This window comes from Sturnira hondurensis, unplaced genomic scaffold, assembly GCF_014824575.4.
Source record: "Sturnira hondurensis isolate 20B ecotype Veracruz unplaced genomic scaffold, ASM1482457v3 Scaffold0017436, whole genome shotgun sequence".
Classification (NCBI taxonomy): Eukaryota; Metazoa; Chordata; class Mammalia; order Chiroptera; family Phyllostomidae; genus Sturnira; species Sturnira hondurensis.
The window spans coordinates 3,956,249-3,978,873 of record NW_028090067.1 but is presented as its reverse complement, the minus strand read 5'-3'; the positions used below and the strand labels follow the sequence as shown (position 1 = coordinate 3,978,873).

Here is a 22,625-nt window from a genome sequence, read left to right as displayed (position 1 = left end):
AGTGACGGGAGCGAGGTACCTGGAGATGTGGTTTCCAGTCCTGCGCCTTCCACCGTAACCAGCCGTATGTGTTTGGGTGAACCGCAACTGGAGCGGAGAGGACCCGGGTAGGTCAGTCGCTTCCAACCCTGGCTGACGCCTTCGGTGCGTGGAAAAGTAAATGATTTCTGGGCCTCTCCCTAGAACAATTCAATTGGAATTTGTGGGGGTGAGACCCAGCACTCTCTTTACGTCAAGTTAATTACGGTACATTTTACACACGCTCTAGTGCACTCACTTCTGAGTGTGCAGTTCCGATGACTTTTGACAAATGTACGCACCTGCGTAACCACCTCCACAACCAAGGCAGAATACGTTGCCGGCACCCCAAAAGGTTTCCCGTGGCCGGTTCGCCGTAAGTACGTCCAGCCTCGTCCCAGGCAACCACTGATTTGCTTTGTCACTGCAGCTTCAGTTTGCCTGTTACTAGACTCTAATCTAAAATATTTGTACGATAAGCATTCTTTTCTCTGGCTATTTGAGCTGGCAGTGTTTTCAAAAAGTCTTCCCTGGATCATTTTAATGAGAAGCAATGGACTGGACGATCTCTCCCCACTGGCTTAAAAAATACGATGATGTCATGTGCTTGTCCAGAGGTACTTTATGAAGTTGCTTTTCAGGAATAACAAGGACTGCTGCTGGAATAATTACAATAGTGCTAAGGCTAATATTTATGGAGTTTTTTCCATGTGCCCAGGCACTGGGCTAAGTTATCCAGTTGTGTTTTCTTGTCTAAATGCCCACAGCAGGCCGGGAGGTTGGTACTAACACTATAGGCACTGATAATAGAGGTGGAAACTGAGACCTTAGAGGGACTAAGTAACCTGTCGAAGGGCAGGAAGCTAGCAAGGTGTGGGGTCAGCATTCAAACCCGGGCTTTCTCACAACAAACAGAGACTTTGCTTTTAATTGTAAGATTCTGCAAAACCTCCTACAAGGTGAAGCCTCAGCTCCCACTACTGCAGAGTGGCTTGAGGAGTGTAACATGATACCAGATGAAGGCTTTCAGCTTGTCCATGAGTTCCAGCTGGGGAGACGAAACTAATTTAAAGGTGCATTTAGCAGGAAAAGCAAAGAGCCTCTTAGCTTAGTATGAAAAGCAAGCCAGTGTGTTACAAGTGTCAGATGACATTTGAGACAAGAAAAAGGGACTCAGGACAAATGAGATGGGGCAGAGGCTGCACCTGAACTTGTGTTTTGAGATGCACTAAACGGAGGAAGCCAGAGTAGCTCATCCACTGATTTCACTGTAGTAAACTGAGTAACTTCCTCAGATTGCAATTCACAAACACACAAAAATCTATTTTCGGTTTTCCAAATACACATCGCTGTCACTAACAACAATGAACAATGAGTCTTATTCTGTGGTAAGGAAGTCTTCCCCCAGTACCTGGCCCGTGATCAAATATCACCCCGTTCCTGCAAGCCTGTTTCATCCTGTGGGTCTTGGCAGACTCACTTGGCTGGTTTACAGTTTGTGCTTCCTACACATTTACTGATGATTAAAAAAGAAAAGAGAAGAAAGCATCAGTACAACGGAAATGGGTGCCCTCCTTACCCAGCACTCATCTGTGATACCCAAATCAAAGGCTTGTCAGCTGGGGTCCCTCCAGGTCCCTGGGAGAGAATATTAACAATTAGCCGTGGCCACCTAAAATAAACAGGTTCTTCTTCAAACACTGGCGGTCAAGCCAAAAGCCATGCTAAGGCCTTGGCCTGCATAGTTATCTGTCCACTGGGTGACAGTGTTGATCCATTTGGAAAAAACGTGCTTTGTCCCTGGGCCAGAAAACTCTGGGAAAGGTTTCGGCCAGATGGCATTCTGAGGGCCTTGGGGACCGGCTCTGCCTTTCTTCCCGGAGCAAGGCAGAATGATTCTGTTTTCTTTGCCTATAAAGGGAAAATGTAGGTGAACTGTTCTGATATGACCATGTTGGGCTGGGATTTCTGTGGACAAAACAGAACAGAGAATGGATATGATTGTAATAAATGAGCCTGCATTTTCCTGATAATTTAACAAAGACAAGAAAGCTTGCAAAGAACATTGTGAAAACTCAGTTGAAGATGTATTTCAGCTGTTTGCTTAGATGCATTAGGGCACATCAATTCTTTAACCAAGGTGTTCGTTTTTATACACGTGGACTAGTGTCTGGGATGTGCGTTACCCAGGGCTCTGAAGTGGGGCAAGACTGTCTTTGTGGAATGTTATTTACAGATTGCCAGGTCATGGTTTTTACCTTATTCTGCTGGTTTAGACATGATTTCTGTGTTCAAGAGAGGGGAGAAATAGACAAGCAAGAATAAATAATTACAGTAAAATTCCCTGTGGTCAGTGGTGTTGTAGAACAGAACTGGCCCTTCTGCTTCTTGCCACCATTCTTTGCGGAGCCATTCTGCTGGGCCCATGTTGGCTATTTTATCGGTGGATGGCAACATCCAGGAGAAGGGGGAGCTGATGCTCACCAGCCCCAGCTCCTCAATGGCATGTGGGTTACAGATTATCTAGGGCAAAGCTGCCAGATACTGTGGGTTACGTGTTTCAGGGTCATGCTGGGAGCTGATTGGTTGGAGGTGAGGTGATGAATCCTTTCTGCTGGTCTTGAGGACAGTTCTGAGGTCTACTCTGGGGTCCCTCTGTGAGTCTCCTGGGAGCCTAGCCAGGGGCTTGTTCCACCTTAGGGCTCAGGAAGTGAAACATAACCTAAGATGTTATCTTTAGTCTTCCAGAGGTCTGCACTGCTGTCCTCTGCTGCCTTAGGGGCTGCTGATTACGCAGGGGAAAGGCTAGGTCTCTAGGGATACGTGGAGAGAAGGATATGCTCTCTAGAGCTGGGATTTCATCAAAGCTTTAAGGACCCTAGGTTTCCATGGAAATGATGGACACGTGTTGTCATAGTGCAGGAGAGGACAGGGAGTGTTGGAACCGGTCACATCCTCATTTTAAAAGGACAAGACAAAAGAATGACTTGACTGCTTCAAGATGCTTTAAGAGAGCTAGTTTGGCCAGTTTTTTGTTCTCCACTCCCTCTTTCCCAAGTGAAGAGGACAATGATTCAGAATATTGGGACTCTTCATTATATAGTGAGTAATCTAGTCATATTAATGTGAGACTCTGTTCTGAATTCTTTTAAATCAGATTGAAAGATTAACACAGTCACCAATTTCCCATAGAAATTATGCCCCAAAACATTTTTAGTATCTAAGGTTTTTTCCCCTTGCTTTGTTTGATACTATTTGGTCTGTTCTATTTGTGCTGTTAAGTTAGCACATGTGTATTTTATTACAGTTACCATTACAAAGGTTTTGGGTTATTATTATTGTTGTTTTTTTGACATTCAAAAATACACTAAAGCCCTGGCTGGTGTAGCTCAGTGGATTGAGCATGGGCCTGCGAACCAGACGATTGCAGTTCGATTCCCAGTCAGGGCACATGCCTGGGTTGCAGGCCAGTTCCCCCCAGGGGCCAGTTCCCAGCAGGGGATGCACGGGAAGCAACCATACATTGATGTTTCTCTTCCTCTCTCCTTCCCTTCCCCTCTAAAGAAAATAAATAAAATATTTTAAAAAATACACTAAAACTGAAGTAGTATTTTCTTCAGCAGTCCTACTTGAGCTCCAAGGTTAGAAATACAAATAGGTTGTCTGCTTGCACACAGATGGGATTAGCTCTCACTCCCTGGGACTCACACTGACTCTGAGCAACAAAGAATAAAGGGCCAGAGAAGCCAGAACATGAAGCCTCTGAGCTGTAAGTGACTTCCCTGTCTTCTCTCTGGACACTTCAAGGCCTTTCTGAGCCGTATCTACTACCACACCCAGAGAGCAGGGGCCTACCTACAACAAACTGTAACCACAGCAATTTGGTATCTTATTTAGATCAGAGTCTTTGTTGGGCACTACATTTCTTTTCTTTTTTTTCCCAGTTAAAACCTTTATTCTCTCTTTATGATAAGTGTACTTTCACCAGCTCTACCCTGTAGGACAAGGGTTAGCAAATTTTTTATTAAGTATTTTTTATTGATTATGCTATTATGGATGTCCTATTTTTTCCCTTTGCCCCCCTTTGCCCGGCACATACCCATGCCCTCCAGCAATCCCCCCACCTTAACTTGTGTCCGTGGGTCATGCATGTGAGTTCTTTGGTTTTTCTACTTCCCACACTATTCCTAACACCCCTCTGTCAATTCTGTACCCATTAACCATTCTTCTTATTCCCTGCATCTTTTCCCCCTTTCTCCCTCTTCCCCCTCCCGCTGACAACCCTCCATGTGACCTCTATCTCTCTGATTCTATTCTAGTTGCTTGCTCAGTTTGTTTCCATTTTTTTTTCTTTTTAGATTCCACTGTTGATAGTTGTGAGCTTGTTGTCATTTTACTATTCATAGTTTTGATCTTCTTCTTTTCCTTAGATAAGTCTCTTCAACATTTCACACAAGGGCTTGGTAATAATGAACGACTTTAGTTTTATCTTGTCTGGTAACCACTTTATCTGCCCTTCCATTCTAAATGATATCTTTGATGGATAGAGTAATCTTTGATGTAGGTCCTTGCTTTTCATGACTTCAAATACTTCTTGCCAGTCCCTTCTAGCCTACAAGGTTTCTTTTGAGAAATCAGCTGATAGTCTCATGGGATCTCCTTTGTAGGTGACTTGCTTCTTTTCTCTTGCTGCTTTTACATTTCTCTCTTTATCTTTAACCTTTGCATTTTAATTATGATGTATCTTGGTGTGACTCTCTTTGCTCCCACAGAGTCTTAGAACATCCACAAACCTACCGGCTCTGGGAATTAGCACCAGGGTAGCAACTAGAAGAACACCAGATGCTTTGGGGAAGTGACTGGAAATGGGGCAAGAGCTAAACAAGTTGCATTGTTCCCTCTCTGACCCCTTGTCCACACACAGTGCCACAATGCAGTGAAGTGGGCTTCCCTGCTCTGGTGTATAGCTAAAGCCCCACCCCTTACAATGTAACAGGTGTGCCAAGCATGGGAATCAAAGCAGTTCTACCTAATACACAGAAACACAGGGAGGCTGCCAAAATGAAGAGCCAGGGAGATAAGGCTCAAATGGAGGAACAGATCAAAACTCCAGAAAAAGAACTAAGCAACACGCAGATAGCTAATCTATCAGAGGCAGAGTTCAAGGCGCTGGTGATCAGGATGCTGAGAGAAATTATTGAGAATGGTCACAAAATAGAGGAAGAAGTAAAGGCCATACAAAGTGAAATAAAAAAAAGTATACAGGGAACCAGCAGTGAAGGGAAAAAAACTAGGAGTCAAATCAATGATTTGGAGCAAAAAGAAGAAATAAACATTCAACTGGAACAGAAAGAAGAAACAAGAATTGAAAAGAAAGAGAAGAGGCTTAGGAACCTCTGGCAAAACTTTAAATATACCAACATCTGAGTCATAGGGGTGCCGGAAGGAGAAGAGCAAGAGCAAGAAATTGAAAACTTATTTGAAATAATAATGAAAGAAAACTTCCCCAGTTTGGTGAAGGAAATAGACATGCAAGTCCAGGAAGCTCAGAGAGTCCCAAACAAGTTAGATATTAAATTTCTTTAGTGTGCTTTTTCCTTCCCAACAGCTCATGGTTTTCTCCTTTGACATTGCATTTGATTCAAATTTAGTACAAATGACTAATAATAACTTCATTAAGGATCCTGTTTTCATTTGTAAAGCAGTCACTATATCTCATCTTATTGAATTCTTATAACAATTCTGTGAGGTCCACAAGTCAAAGGTCATTTACCTCTTCCTAATAGCAAAGCTGAGTTTGAGGCGTGGCTTACAAAGATGACATCTGCAGCTAATCAGTCCTGGGGGTGGGCTGGCAACGTCCAATCCCACACTCTTTCTGCTGCTATGCATCAGAAACTAAGGAGAGGGCGACTAAAGTGACGTGGCCACTGTGGAAAACAGTATGGTGGTTGCCTAAAAAATTAAAGATAGAGTTATCATATAATGCAGCAACCCCACTCCCAGGTATACGCACCCGAAAGGACTGAAAGCAGGGCCTTGAGCAGATGCCCGTTTCCCAGCAGCATCGCTCACAATAGCCAAAAGGTGGAAACAGCCCAAACACCCACTGGTGAGGAGTGGATAAACAAAATGTGGTCTGTGCATACTGTGCAGTGTTATTCAGCCTAAACAAGTGAAATTCTGATAGACACTGTCCCATGGATGAACCTTGATGACGTTCTGCTATGTGAAATAAGGGAGACACAAACGGACAGATACTGCATGACTCCACTCAGGTGAGGAACCTAAAATAGTCAAATTCTCAGAGACAGAAACAGAACAGCCCTTACCAGGGGCTGGAGGCTGGGAGAAGGTGGAATACATGGAGTTCTCGCTTAAATGGTACCCACAGAGTTCCTATTTGTGATGCCAAGAAAGCTGTGGAGGTGTGTGGTGGTGATAGTTGCACAACAGTGGGAAGGTACTTAATGCCACTGAACTGTACGCTTAAAAATGGCTAACGTGGTTAATTTTGTCACGTATATTCTACCACAATAATGACGACAAATAAGAAGTAGGGAGGCAGGGTAGGAAAAGCAGCAAACTGATTCTAGTTCTGGTTCTACCTCTGACTTGCTGGGTGTCCACAGACAATGGACCTCTTTAGTCCTCGATTCTTTATCTGTAAAGCAAGGGGGACTGAATTAGATGATCTCTTGGTATCCTTCCAACTCTAACAGCCATCAGAAAAATGCATGTTCCGAGGACACGTCATACCAGGATTTGATTGGGGTCCCACCTGAAGGTCAAACACTTGTGGAAAAGACACATTACTTGTTGGAGAAAAACTAACATTCACTATGCTTTCAGAAATGAATGTTAGAGTTGCCAGGCTTATCAAAATGCAGGTCTGTAGGAAGACGTCCGACAAAAGGTATAGATGCTTTCTCACTTAAAAAGGAAGATCCCAGCACCAAATAGAGTCTGGAGACACTACAGAACAAAGTTGGTGAAGCTAATTATCTCACATTTGGAGGATAAAAATTAATCTTTTATGCAAATATGCTTTATAATTTTAGGTAAACAAATATCATTTTTAATGAGTGCAATTTCTGGTTATAAATATTTATGATCTCAAGGATACACATCGACGGTCCTTGGAATCTTTTTTTTAAAAAGACTTTATTTATTTATTTTTTAGAGAGAGGGGAAGGGAGGGAGAAGGAGAAAGAGAAAAATATTGATATGAGAGAGAAACATCAATCAGTTGCCCCTTACACGCACCTGAACTGGGGACCAGGCCCTCAACCCAGACATGTGCCCTGACCATGAATTGAACCTGTGACCTTTTGCTTTGTTTTGCGTTGTGGCATGATGCCCAACCAACTGAGCCTCACTAGTCAGGGCTCCTTGAAACCTTTATGAAAGACCTTTGCATATCACCAGAAAGCTCTTTGCCCTTTGTAACAGACAGCCTGAGAAACCCAACTTCATAAGAACAAGCTACAGAATAAGTATAAACTTTATGGTAGCTTATATGTAAATGTTTACAAGCATTTTTCTTTAAAAAGATGTTTTCAAATTAATTTTGTTCAAGTTCCCTATCATTTAGCAGAAGAACCCCTTTTTCGTATAACTCTTTACTTTCCACAGATCTAGCGTTCCAAATAACATATCATCAGGGCTTCTGCTTAGGAACAGGAACTGCAGATGATTGTAATGGTCTCTCACAGTCCCAATCCCTTCCTGTGGCTTGCTTCCACAATAATTTGTAGCCAGAGTTGAATTAGAGAACATGAGACTTAGAAGTTTTCCTCCCCTCTAAAAACCAGAAAGGGGAAGGATAAAAGGCAAATAGGAAAAGTAATTCTTTTGATCTACATTGTGAAGGAGTCATGACGCTTTCTGTGGAAAGTATCCACAGAACACGTTTCCGGGGAAGCCCCTCCTGGAACCTCGGGTCTTCTGTGAACTCTCCACACACTCACTCTTTCCCGCAGATGGAGCAACTACCCCTGTGTAGTAGCGACACACACTCTCCATCACCCGTCCAGACTTCTCACCATGGCCTTGGACCCATAGACCCAAGTAGGGGCAACCAATCGCCCTGGTAATTGGAGGTGGGGGTGACCAATCACCCTGTTGTCCCATTTTCAGGTTCTGATTTTAGAGGCATATTTGAACAGCTTACAGGGCTTCTACCTGCATCCCTAGGAAAAAAAACGTTTTCTTTTGAAAGGATCTGGGTGGAAAGCCAGTGCCTACCAGGGAAGTATGAAAATCTAGTTGAGACTGATGTTACTTATCCTTTCTGGAAAAACTGTATGGTTCTGTGCTTTAAAAGCTAACCTAGTTTAGTAGCCAGTTTTAAACAAAAGGAAGCAGAGCAGTGATCAGTTTTTTATATTTGATGAAATGAGGTCACAAGCTTTGAGGTCAGAAACTAGACTTTAAATCCCAGCTCTTCTTTTTGTGGCTTGCCTCAGTTTTCTCATCTGTAAATTGGGGAGAAAATCACCAGTGTTGGGGTATTATGAGGGTTATATGAGTTAGCATATCAACAGGACCTGGATTTAATGGCTGGATTTAATTCTTCACCTGTTTGATGCTCACGAGGCTGGTCACACTTCAAGTGCTCATCATACTTGAAATAAAATCCCGGATCCTTTCTATGGACCACGAGACTTCTGCAATCTGGCCTCCAGCTCCTTTGTGTCTGTTGCCCATGGCCTCCTGCCACTCTGGCCTCCTTGCTGTTCCCGCTCAGAGCCTTTACTCATGGTGCTCACTTTGCTGGTGGCTCTTCAGGTAGTTGCAGTTTATTGTCTCACTAGACAGAGGTCACCCCTCAGTGGCCTTCCCTTTTTGTTCTTTCTGAGAGCACTTTTCACACTCCATTGCTTACCCTACTTGGTTGGGTTCATAGCACTCACCACGTGACATCTTACCCATCCACTGCCTTATTATCTGATCCCCTAACTAGGGCAGGGACTTTGTCCATTTTGCTCATTTCTGCATCGCAGGACCTGGGAAAACAGTAGGCTGTCAATAAATGCCGGGGGATAAAAGGAGGTTAACAGTTGTTCATATGGAAACAAACACCAATAATTAATGGATAATAATAACACGAGGAGAATCATGCACTCACGGCTGTAAACCTTTCTGCCCCACCCTGTATTGTTTGCACTGAGTGGATAAACATGTGTCTTTCCAACAGAAACGTCAAACCCTGTTTTTATTTTGCTTTGTCCCTTTCACTTATCAACCCAGGCTTTTCCACAAGGCAGGAATTCGCCAACAAAGAGATAAGTACTGCAGACCCAAAAGAAAATGAGTATCTTTTGAGAGTCATACCTTTGCATATAACTAGTTCCCTAAATCCTGGCAACGATCCTCCGAGGGCATGTGGCTGTTTTCCTTGCACATACCACACAAGGACATGTATAATGTGCGAAAATATCCTCCCATGTTACACACTTCCCGAGGCTTTGAGAACATCACACGACTAAAAGGAGGAGTTGAGATTTGAACCCAGGTTTCCTGACTTGTAGTCCAAAATGGGGACAAGTTTCTGTTGGCAAGGCTGGCACACAGTGGCAAGCTAGGCGGGGTAGAAAACTGTCTTCTCTTTGTTTTTCTGTGAAAGAGACTTGAGGATTCCTGGGAAGAGAGTAGTTTGGAGATCTTTACTGAATCTACTAACACATACTCCCTTTCTGGTCTCCACTGGGTTTTTGTCTGAAAGTGCCCTGGGGCATTTCCTTAAGGTTGAGTGGTTAGTGCTTTAGAGGAGTCCTTAAGAAGTATTCTTAAGAAGTCAGAATCTCTCTTTGCTTTTATTTAGTCATTAGGTCAATATTTGGTCACCACAGGGCTAACATATTTCATTTGAGGGCAAATGAGCATCTGTTTGGTTTCAGTTGTTTGAAAAAAGTCTTTCAACTCCACTCATTTAATTCCTGGAACAATGGTATAACTGGTGTGGTTTCAATGTTGAACCTCTCACCACAGCCAACCAGACAAAGTTGGACGGATTGGATCCCACAACTAGAAAAGAGTATCTTTCCAGTTGAAAGATACTGTATGAAAGATACTGTATGAACTGTATGAATAATAGGAATATACACATTGAGGACAGTGGCATGGGGAAGAAAGTTTAAAGAGATGAAATTTAGTTTTAATATTCGAATGAACAAACAATGCACAGAGGAACTCCCTGCCCATCTGATCCACTTCTTAGAGGAATCCTATGCCTAAACTAGTGCAGACTGAGGGGATTATTATGCTGCTTGAAGTGATACACAGGGTTCATATGTGTGTGAACCTGTGTCCTTGTATATGGTGACTTAAATAGGAAAGTAAAACTGACAAAATGCATAGGAAAAAAACCACCTAATTTGAAGTCAAATAACCTTTTTAAGCTTTATAACACTTTAAAAATCTAAGTCATTTCACTTCATTGCTTAAAACCCTGCAATGGCTCCTACCTCCAGGTAGAAGCCATATTCATTACCAATTCATTACTAGGCCCTCCTCGGCTGGCCAGCCCTTCTCATGGGGCTTCAGCCACGCTCGCTCTCTGCTTCTGCCCCTGCAGTATTCTTCTACGTGAGGTGCTGGCTCCCCCATTGCCTTCATACCCGACTGCCTAATATCTATAGAAAAGTACTCTGTGTCCTCCATATCCCTTTCAATGTATTGCATTTACCACCTCCTGACCCACCCAAACGTAGGAGGTTGTTGGGTTCTCCCCTCCCGCATTCAGTGAAGTCAGAAGCTATTGTGTATACAGCTCTTTCTCAGCACCAAGAACAGTGCCTGGCATGCAGCACACACTCAAGCCAGATGGCCAGGATCACTTTTCTTAGTTGTTTTTTTTTTAAAGGGTGTAACTTACAGAATTTTTTTAAAAAGATTTTATTTACTTATTTTTAGACAGGGGGAGGGTGGGAGAGAGGGAGAGAAACATCAATGTGTGATTGCCTCTTGCATGGCCCTACTGGGTCCATGCCTGTAACCAGGCATGTGCTCTGACTGGGAATCGAACCAGCCACCCTTCAGTTCAAAGGCTGGCACTCAATCCGGTGAGCCACACCAGCCAGGGCAATTTGCAGAATTTTAATGAATATACATTATGCGATAGACAGATACTTCAAAATACAGGGACCACGGGGAAAATAACAGCATTTTATTCTTAGTTGAGAAAATGCAGAGAACCTCTAGATTAGAAAATTCCAGGTTTTGAAGTTCAATTGAAACTCAAACTCCACGTGGTTTCAGTAAGAAAAAAATTTAATTGTGGTATTGGGTCTGGTCATACCTTGGCCTTTCCCAGTCTAACATTCTTCTGTATTTGACCAACTTATTTCTGCAAGAACCAACCTTTGCAGCCTTGCCTCCTGCTCTCTAGACCCCAGGCTGCGTCTAAGAGGTGATGGCTGGAACACACAGATTGAAAACCCTTCCTCTTATGTATGAACATAAACCCCAAGTGAAACAATGAAACCGGGCACATTCTCAACTTACAAACTACACTTCTTTTCCTTTCATACAAATATTTCATGTTTGTTGTGTTGAAAAATGAAACTGCCTGAAAGTCACTGTTGTGTCACTGTTTAAGAGATTACCAGTAATATTCTTCAGGTCTCATAAAATATTCACATATATCACACACTGTGTAAAGTAACCTTGACATTGGCTCTTATTACCCATGTATCAGAGCTTAAGCTGCTAAATTCAGGCAAGGTAAGTGTCATGACTAACAGTCGTGACTGCTCAAGAACAAAGCATTCCCTAGCAGGAACCACACAGAACTCCCTTCAGGCAGCTGTGGGGTCGTCCTAGGGAAGAAACAGGAGATAGGCTTTTTGCTGCTGAAATGAACACAAACAAGAACATTCTATTCTCACAGAGGAAACCTTGTCATGGGACATATCTTCATGATGACAAGATTATTTAGGGGGAAAGGAATAACACGGAATCATGTTCCTTTTGAATTCTTACACCCCTTTTAAGTACTTGTATCAGACCGCTTTACGACTCAAGGTTACTTTAGTGCTTAGCAGGTCAAGTTCTGTGCTGGAACCAGCTATACTTTTTAAAAAACTACAATCTCCTCCCCCTGCTACCTCTTCTTACCCTTTCTAATCTCTAAAAGTTGAGTATTTTCCAAGCTACACACCTGTGCCTAAAAACAGGGCCTCTTGCACCCAGAACTGAAAAGCTTGGCTTTACGTAGTAGAGTTTCTCTTTAAGAAAGAGAGAATCTGAAAACTCGGTGGCGGAGGTCTAGTCCAATTCGTAAGTCAGAATTAAGGCACATGTTTGCTGCCTAGTATTATTTTGCATATAAACATGTTCTCATAGGAATGCAAGATCTCCCTCCAAATAGACAGTGCTAATTTTCATGTGCTCAGATTCTACAAATGTTCTTTAAATTTTACAGATGTACATCCAGGGAAAATTACTATTTGCCAACTTTATTTTCAATGGCTATAGCACATCTGCTAAAGACCTTCAAAAGCAAATGGTGAAGACAAGGAGTGATTACCATATGGGGTATTTCCTGCCCAGTGACTTCAGAATCCGGTAGGGCAACTGCACATTGTTCCCTGTCTCTCACTTTGAATTGGTAAAGCCCAGAGAAGGGCCAATTGTCAGGGATTTACTTTTGCCTTTATCAGTATTTATTCCTTGCCTCAAATCTTTTCTGGAAAGAGGTAGCTTATTTATTTGAGTTCAGTTCAAGGAAGGCCACTTTCTTTTTAACCAGCAGATGTTCCAAGCTGCGCTCAGAAAGATTCAGACCAGTAACTCATTCAATTACATAGCACAAAGGATGATCCATTGGACGCTAACTTCCTTCTTAATTCAGTTTGCCTTTTCTGTCGGGAAGGGGGGGGGTGTCGTATAAGTCAACAAATGTAACATGATGAGATTGTATCCAATGGTTGACGGTCACTCTGAATGGTGAAAATGGAACTTTTTAATTTAACCTATTTTCACTATGATATGTTATCATAGGAAGCATATAAAATGACCAAATAAAGCTTATACTAATGAATCCAAGGCTTTCTCGGGCAACTGCTGTCTTCTGTAGGTATATTAACAAATTCTGAAAAACACAGCAATACAAAAATAGGGACAAAAGAGAAAAAGAATTCTATCTTTGGCTAATCCATGTTGCAAACACCAGAATAAAAAGAGGTACACGCAAAAAAGACACAAAGAAGTACAGATTTTATTAGAGACTTCTTACGCTCAGGAGGAAAAACAATATTACAGACATATTGTATTCTTATGGAATCCTTTACAACAGTTGACAAAAATTCAATACAATAAAACACACAAAGCTATCAAAGAAAGTGCTGTGTAAAAAAAGTTATAATCTCAAATAGTCAGGTAGGATAAGTGATGTAGTTCTATACAAAACTAGTAGTCAAAAAGTAAAAATTAAAATATCTCTGAAAGAATATTTTCAAATGATATTTAAAAAATACGGCTTTGGACTCCAAAAGTATCTGAATTGAAGGCAGACTTAGAAACTTACTGTGTAAACAAGCCTGAACTCTGTAAAACCCTCCCAAATTCCTATTACACGCTCACATTTAACAATACTAAAGGAGAGTGCAAAGCTCCCCCCGCCCTCCCTACACTCTGAGGACACTCAGCATACAGAAACACAGGGGTGGGTCCAGGCATTTCTGGCCATGTTGGGAAACACAGTGAACTATGTACACAGATTAGCACACTGATACAAGATAACTGGTATGAGAACATTTTCACATTTGGGTGAATATAAAATGTCATAAATTCTGCAAGAATTGGTATATAAGGCTCATCTATGCAATTCTATGTGGTTTGTTAGAGAAAAATGAAGTAATGAAGCATAAATTAAGAGTGGATTTATAACACAATAAAGCCATTTAAATCATTTGGTTTTAAAGGAAATCAAAACCCAAAGATGATTAGATCCAGTCTACTGTTTTATCAAAAACATCCACATAGTAACACTTATAGTGTTTTGATTTATGCAAACAGGAAAACACTGAGAGAGGAGTGAACATATATATAAGATTTAACGGGTAAAAGTAATAGAATTCATGGAATGACACATCTTTGTAATGAACGTAGTAGAGAACTAATTGCAGGGGTGAGTTGTTTGGAATGAGCTCAGTCCAATTTTAAAGGATAACCCACTGACCCAATTTTCCTGGTGTGACAGGGCTTGGAGGAATAGCAGTTTTTGGCTCCTTCCCTGCTTAGTCTGCATTGATTTCAAACAGGGTCTAAATCTACTGAAACGCCACTATCACCAAAAGTATACATTGGCAATGTGCATCATAATACCTTTGGATTTGGGGCCTTTTCAATCCTGTTCAGCCATCCGGTCCTCTAAATCAAACAAAAATTTGTATGTGGCTATAGCAATGTCACAGTTTTGACATAGGACCATGCAATGAATCAACAAGGTCAGAATATTTTAAAAATCTGAGCAAGCAGCTGGGAATAAAAATCAAGAAGCTTACTAAAAATCTTCATTACTTTTGTAAAATGTGAGGTGTTAGCCCATTTCCACTCTATCATTCCAGCTTGTTTTCACCAACCACAGCAGATTCTAAAATGTAGTCTACAATGAGCCCAGCAAGGGACGGTGTGTCAGCAAAGGATGCTAATGTTCTCCCCAGATCTGAACCTCAAAAAGCGAGCTCAAAGCAATGTGGTAGATTCAATAACAGAGTAAAAGAAAACGAGTCTCCAAAAACAAGAGTTCATAATTTCTTACCATTGGAGCCAGAAGGCAACGACCAATGTGTTTCAGAAACTATGAACAATTACTTAAATGAGACCGGTACAATATTGTTGAGTAGAAAGTCTTAAAAGAAAAACAAAACCAGAAATCATTAATTTGGGGGAGAAGTTTTTTTGGTGGCTAAGTTCTTTTTTTTCCCCCCAATATTTTTATTTAATTATTTTTCAAGTACAGTTTTCTGTCTATTACTCCCATCCCATCCCACCCCCCATTTTTGGTGGCTAAGTTCTTTAACCTAAAAATAAAGATCCAATAATAAAGTCACAAGCACAGGTCTCTTCCTTGGCAATTAATAATAACCATGTTACCTATCACATTTCTGTTATGATAAGTTACTATGTCAATGTCTGGCAAGGCTTTATCTTGTTATCCATTGTTATCTCTTTAATTTTAGAAAGATTAACGAAACAATTCTTGCTAAAATGTAGGCGCGTCCACACACACACACACACACACACACACACACACGAAAGTGAGTCTTGGTGAACGTAGGATGTCTAGTAAGCCTCAGGTTATCTTCAGTCTTCACACTCTTGATGGTCCAGGAATGATGCGCGAGTTTAGGTTGGTTCTAGGATAGGCCCAGGGGCCTGGTTTGATCTGGGATCCCTGGGACCATACCTAGAACAAACCCAAACAAAACCAAACTCCTTGGGAGTGCTTTCAGCTCAGGCAGACTTCTGGGCTTTTCACTTATATGGACCTCCAGGGCTGTACGAGGACCATACGGCAATCTTTAAGGAATAGGTGTAACATTTCTGGAGCTTTCTGTATGTTGCCAGATGCTAGTATTGTGCCTGAGTAAGTATTATTTATGTCATAGTATGAACAGAAGGTACTACAGGCTGGTGTAATAAAAGTGCAGAAAATACTTCGATTTAGAAATGGAGTTAATTTACGAACTTACATGGGAGGGAAAAAGAGTGTGTAATTTCTTAGGATATTATAAAAGAATAGCCTATAGAAAACATGTTTTAGTTTTAGGAAAAAAAATGTTCAATGATAAACTAATTTTAGGTAGCCAACCTTTAGGAAATCCTACAAAAGTGAAAAATCTCTAGTCCAAAATAGTAATATTATCCCTTATTTTGAGAAACTGTTCGGATACAAATTTGAGAGGAAATATCTGTTTCTACAGTGACATTTCACAGACTATACCTGCTTTTAAAGTGCAGTCAGGAGCACACACAACTTAAATACTGTCCTATTGCACTAAGATGCTTGGTGCGTGCCAAATGAAATTCAGCAAATGGGAATGAAAAAAAAAACCCTAATGTAATTGCTGACAGTTAAAATATATTACAATATAGCGTTAGATACAGCATTAAAATACAATATGCATGTAAATTTATCACACATTTTAGGGTACCCATAAAATCAACTCCTTCCCCATATTTTCTGTATATGCAAATCCTGGATTCGTCTTTGTTTGGTTTACCGCAATTATAATGAGTTTAATCACTACTGTCTCACAACTGCACTCACAGAGAATTGTTCTCCTCGTACCAGCAACCTGAGTTTGGCATTGTGGCTCTCACTTCTGTAACGGCAGTCTCAGCTCAAGAATTGCTTTGGATTATCTATTTTTAAAAATGAACATTGTACCATAATTCCTGTCCAGGAACATGAATAATGGAAAGCTGACTAGGAGGCATGCCCATTTAAGTACTGATGTTAACATGATTACTAAAACACAGTCGGCCTGTTGGTAAAACTAAGTTGTTAAATGCTAGAATATTCCCTTCTGGACATATTTGAATTTTACTTACAAACATTGCAACATGCAAATTTCATGTTTATTTTTTCATTTAAGAGAGAAAAATGATCATGCTTGATTATTTAACATATTAAATGATAATTTAAACATGCAAAATATAGAATGACAACAGGAATTTGGTAATCCAAATATCTGTCCATATCATTATATCTAACACTGATAACTTTTGGCAAGATTTTACCATACAATTAACTGAATGAAAATTAAGATAATGTTTTCTTATTTTCCAGGGCTCAATCCACTTCATGTTTTGGAAATGAAGATATACTTCTTTAAAAATGAAACTAAAACAATAAAAAACTGCCTTGCCAAAACAATTCTTAGCAGCACGTGATATCCAATTTAAGAGGAAGTACTGTAGAAAATGCTAATTTGAGCGGACTAATTTTTTTTGGTTTTAATAGGACTCAAAAAAAATTGAGGATATAAAAACAAAGATGGTAACATATAAAAACAAAATGGTTCTTTTATACAATGAAAGCTCTTCTATTCTGAGAGCAGGTAACTAACCTAGTTACTTCATTAATTTTTAAGATAGCAGTGAAATGTGTACTAATTTTAAAGATAGCAATGAAAAGTAATAGATGTTATAAAATCCATGTGCTTAAGTATAATCCTGTTTTTTTTGTCCTTACTGATTCAATTTACTCTTACTTTATACATTATTCTAGCAGTCTCAGTCACCTTGTTTTGAAGACCAAAGCAGACTAGGAGGAGCGTTGTGAGGATGGAGAAAGGCTATTGCTACAGGCACGCTTAAGCAAGCAGTGACATAAACTAGAGGAATTAAAACTATCAAAAGCAAAGACACGTAAACAAAAAAAGCACAGCAGAATGGAGTCATTTAGTAAAGGGCATACAGCTCTCAATGCCTAGTCTATCACGTTATTAGTAATAACTATTATTAATAATGACCATTTTGACATCAAAAAGATTAAAATATATTTCATATATCCTTTAAGAAGACAGCAATGTATATTACGTTTTTAAAAGATTTCCTTCAAAACTTAATTCAAAAAATTTCAATGCTTGCTTTAAGCTCCAAAGAAAACTGGGATATCTAGAATGATTCATTCTCCCAAAATTCAATTACCCAGTTCGTACTAAATTAGCCATGCATGTTTAATCTCAAACCAATAGTTCTAGACTATAATCTTGGTGAACAGAGTTGAAAACACATCTACAGTGCTGTAAGTTTTAAGACTGTATACTATTCTAGGAACAATTAAGAGCAAAATGTTTAACATTTCCCTAAGCTATGCACAGTGAAAGATGACAGTCAAATTTTCTTCTATAGCTGAATTCATTAATGGAGAGTCCTGGAAACATCAATATATAGAAACTGAATTAATACTTCAAATATATGGCAATCACATATATAACCAAATGTTCTTTAGCAAGTTCTTAGTAAAGAACTAAGAGGCAAACAAACGAACGCTAAACAGCCAGACAAGTTCCACCAAGGCCATGCGCTTTACGGACAGAAAAGCCCCTCAGCCTTCTTTCAGTCTACTTACTCTTATTTTAGACACAATTCTAGCAAGCTTGGCAATCTGGTTTCTCAGTCCACAGCGGATTAGAAGCAGCAAATTAGGGGCCTAGTGCAGGAGGCAGGCACACAAGACAGAGCAAAAAGGGACAGCTGATTATAAGGAAAGACAGAGAAACTGTGAAAAACAGACATAACTCAGAAAGCATAGCAACGCAGAATCCTGTAGTAAAGGGGCATTAGAGATGTCAGTAGCCCCGAAGGGTGAATTTCTGATTATCACCACATGATAGGAATTGATATTATTAAAGACAACAAACAAAAGTTAAAGTTATATCCTAAATACTCTAGAACAAATGAAGTAGAAAGTACATTTTAGAACATTTCTTACTAGACTGTAAAAATATTTAATGACAAAATGGATTTGTCTCAGTTACCTGAAAAATTAACTTACACAAGTTAGTCATCCATCAATGATTACAGATAAATCAACTGTTACTATACTCAGGGCATTTCCCCCTAGTTTCTACTCTAAAAATTTGTCACTTCATTTTCTAAAATAAAGTGAGTTGCACAGGTATGTTCCTCCAATATAACTGGGGGTACAAACCAACCTTTATGCTTTGTCTGGTTGTCACTCATGGCGTGACACCTACTTTAGTTCAAATAATGAGTTGGCCGAGCTATCCCAAGGCTTATGGTATTTAGTTCTTGTTTCCTTATTTTGTTTAGGTATAGAAACTATATTGTGACTAAACCAGGTCAACTGAACTTTTCTTCCCACATGATTTCTAATAATTTATCAAAATATTTCATACTTTACATTACTGATGGTATATAAGTCACCAGAGGGAAATGTCTTCTACGGTCCCTTCTAACACTATTGATTTCTAATTCTGTGAAATGTGTCAGAACCTGACTCTTTTTATGCTTTAACAATAAAAGCTGTTAACAGTTCTATTATGTAAATCAGAATATTACTACTTTTTAAGAAAACCGAGTTTTACATTTTTGACCTATTTTACTAACATATTTATAACCAGATCTTGTTTTTCAGTCTTAAAGGTTTTATTTTTAACTATTTCTGAGAAGCCAGAAATCACAAACATCATTAAGTAATCTGGAGGATTTGGGTTTCACTGGAAAAATTTCTTGTGCTGTTATTAAGTCAGCTGCACCCATAGCTTTTAAATGAAGGATCTGTGATTTCAATTTAGGCTCATCCTTCTGCATTAAATCCTTAAACCAGTATTCTTAAATTTCTTGGAGTTGCCTTAAATGTGTTCCTCTTGATTTGCTTGTCTCTGGTAACTTCATAGATCAAAAGAGTCAAGGTATCATTTCCTAATGAATATATTCAGATGTGGTAAGTACAATTAGATTTAATGAGGACTTAAGTCAGATAATAGAGACAACTTGTGAAAATAAGCAGAGGACCACAAACCAAAGATCAGCAAGAGTCTGGCACTACACAGGCCAGATATGTGGTTTTAATGAAAGCTGAAAAAAGATATTTAAGATATAACTGTTACCAGATTATTTATTGCCATGACCTTCCTAACTACAGACAAAAAATTCTGTCTTCAGGACAGATCTAAATAGCTTTTTTTCATGCATTCTTACATTAAGTACTAGGTTTAAAACAATGGAAAAGTTCACATTAAAAGCTGTCAGGATATTACTCCTAACAAGAATTATTCTGTCAAAATACCACTGTAAAATGTGGAAAGCAGAGTTACAAATTTCCCCCCAAAAATATTTTCCTTAGAAGGTTTCTTTTGGATGTGGGATGGCAGCCATTAAAATTAGTCAAAAGCCTGATAAGATAAAGTGAAATATTCTTAGAAAAGGACAAATAAGAATATCCACTTATATTACACTGGCCCGTTTTATTTCTTAAGGTACTCATGGCAAGAAGTGTCAAGTCCAACGCAGAGGTTCTTAGGTTTCACGGGACATCACGTCACCAAGGCTGCACTCCAAAACGACTAAGAATTACTGGGAGGATGGCCCCACATCCGCATTTTAAAAATAAGACCTCCAGTCAATTTTCATATAGACCCTCCCATGAAGAAAAGAACACTGATTACAGACTCCTATGAAAGAAAATTAGGAATTTTCACAGGAGAGATACTGTTTTATGGTGGAAATATTTTAAAAGATAAGAAAATCTGAAAACTACAAACACCAAAAAGCATTCAATTAAAGTTCTAAGATCATTATATAATGATTTCAGCAACTAGAATTTTCACTGAACTAACAACTAGTGAATAAAAGAGATCAGACTGGAAGATGAGAAATTCTTGATTAAAATAAACCTTTCAAAATTAAAAATGATCACTTTAGAGACCACTGAATAAAACTGATAAAATATTATGAAGCTATTTTCCCAAAATGGTGTAATAAAAAAAATATAACAAAATATAAAATTATTAAAATCAAATTCTTCCTGTGTAAGGTTATAGATTAAAAGAAAGATTACCAAGTTTTCTCTTAATTACTCCTTCTAAATTCAAGGGAAAAAAACAGCTGAAAAACTAAATAATTTCAAAAAGAAAGTAAACTCTACATGGTTTCATTATTTCTAAGTTGTAAACTAGACCCACTCCTAGGAATTGTTCCTAAGAGCTTAGTTATGGAAAACTCACAGAATTTTTGGCATCTGGCAGAATCACTTGTAGTACAAAGGATCTCGACTGCTCACATAAAGCAGAAACAAGTTTTTCTTCAGCATAAAAAATAAATTTCCTTAGATTACTGAAAGGAAAACCCTCGGCTTCATGAAAAGTTACTCAGTGGAAGTGCTCTGTTGCAGGAGTTCGGATGATGGGTTCCACAATTCTGAAGCAATCAGTTCATGATTTTCTTTCTAGGGCAGCCACATACACTGAGTTATCCCTACATTTCTCCCAAATAATGTCTACAAACTATGTCAGTGAATGGGAACGATGGGTCTCAAAAAACAATATCCTCCTGAAAATATCACTCTTTGAAAAATGCAATCATAACACAAAAGAAAACAGAGGAGACCAGACAATTTGGAAAGCAAACTCTTTTAAGAGGTAGTTTGTGAGTGAAGTATTAAGGAGACAAGGATGCTTTCCAGAAAGGCGACAGGATATTTCGAGTCTTACTCAGGTGGAGAGGGGACAACCTCAAGTAAGAACTCAGCAGCCCGGTGGCCTGTTTATGTTAATGACACCCATTATCTCTAGACAAACTGACAGAACTTTCTGCGGAAGTTGGGGATGAGGCCTTGGCTGGACCACAGGGATCCCACTTTGACACAAGCTCTTCTAGTTGCAACAAAAAAGAAAAAGATAAACACACAATAATATAAAAGGGTAATTCTTAAAATGGTACATTGTTTTTGTTTAAAATACCATTAGGAAATCTTAAAATTACCTACTGAATACACATGAACAGAGAAATGTAAGAAACACGTCATAACCCAAGAACTTTTAGAACTGATTTTTAGTTCCAAATCCCAGTACACATCAATTGCATGAAAACTTTTATTTAGAACCTGTATCTTTAAGACTTGGTATAAACAAAAATAAAATACAAATGACTTATTAACATAATAGCTGCAGTTATTAACTGCGAGAAAACTGTAGAAAGGAGTCACACTAAATGCTAATATTCTTGCAACAGAACTATCCCAGTCATTTTACCGTGGCAAACTCTGGCAAGAGAGGGTAAATTCGTTGTTATGAAAGTACTTCAAGAATTTCCAAGGCCGACCAGTTGTGCTGGGAATAAAACAGCAGTTTATTCAAAAGAGCCCTTACCTTTCTCTCGTTTTCCTAAAAGATCTGCCATACAGGTAACTACTATTTTCAGATCAGTTGTTCAAACCAGGGTTCTTCCTGTAAATTCACATCTTAGCTTTAAATATTAGTAAACGTACACTCATTTTCCCTTTCCAGTGGAATATCTAGTTGTGAAGCTAAAAAACACTTTCATAAAAGGAACAATTTAAAATCCTTCATGTAAATCTCGGTTCTTACTTTTCTTCTACCTCATTTTTACTTTCTTGTGGTAGGTGTTCTTCCTCCTCATCACCAAAAGTCTGTTCCCGCATGGCGGTGAAGGAGAGAGATCGAGCAGCCACTTCGGCAGCGAGGCCAGCAGTGAAGGTGAAGTCCGGTGACAGCTGCAGACGCGCCAGCCTCTGCTTAATGGAGGGCTGCAACGAGTCCCTGGGGGCTGGGTGGAAATGGGCCAGGTCACCAACACTGGCCTGCTGGGAGTCATCTTCACTTTCCCATTGCTGACATACTCTTTCTTCAGCTCCTTGCAGGAAGCCTTCATTTGTAGAATTGCTTTTATTTTTACTGTCTAGAGAGTTTTCACATAAATACTCAGTCCTACTACATATTTCATTGTCAGTTACGGAAGGTTTACTATTTCCTTCTTCATTATCATTTTTACCAACTTCCCCCATATCTGAATCCATTGATGTTTCTGAATTACTTATGGGTTCCACAGGGTCTACAGGAGACAAGGGTTTCAACACAGCTTTAAAGGGGAAAAAAAGCAAAAAG

General features: G+C 39.5%; 2 protein-coding genes across 6 annotated transcripts in view; one reads left to right on the top strand and one right to left on the bottom strand.

Moving 5' to 3' along the window:
• The window catches only part of LOC119002432 (uncharacterized), a 42,052-nt gene extending 25,149 nt beyond the window's left edge, over positions 1–16,903 (top strand). Inside the window, exons 9-10 of the mRNA XM_037068352.1 lie at positions 12,446–12,588; positions 16,820–16,903. Of these exons, the coding sequence (XP_036924247.1) occupies positions 12,446–12,588; positions 16,820–16,865 (189 nt within the window). The 3' untranslated portion in view covers positions 16,866–16,903. The remainder of the gene's footprint in view (positions 1–12,445; positions 12,589–16,819) is intronic.
• Positions 15,035–22,625, bottom strand: part of VEZT (vezatin, adherens junctions transmembrane protein) — a 70,058-nt gene continuing 62,467 nt past the window's right edge. For all 5 annotated transcript variants that reach the window (XM_037068506.1, XM_037068507.1, XM_037068508.1 and 2 more), the window contains one exon: positions 15,035–22,599. In XM_037068506.1, the coding sequence (XP_036924401.1) occupies positions 22,085–22,599 (515 nt within the window). In that variant the 3' untranslated portion in view covers positions 15,035–22,084. The remainder of the gene's footprint in view (positions 22,600–22,625) is intronic.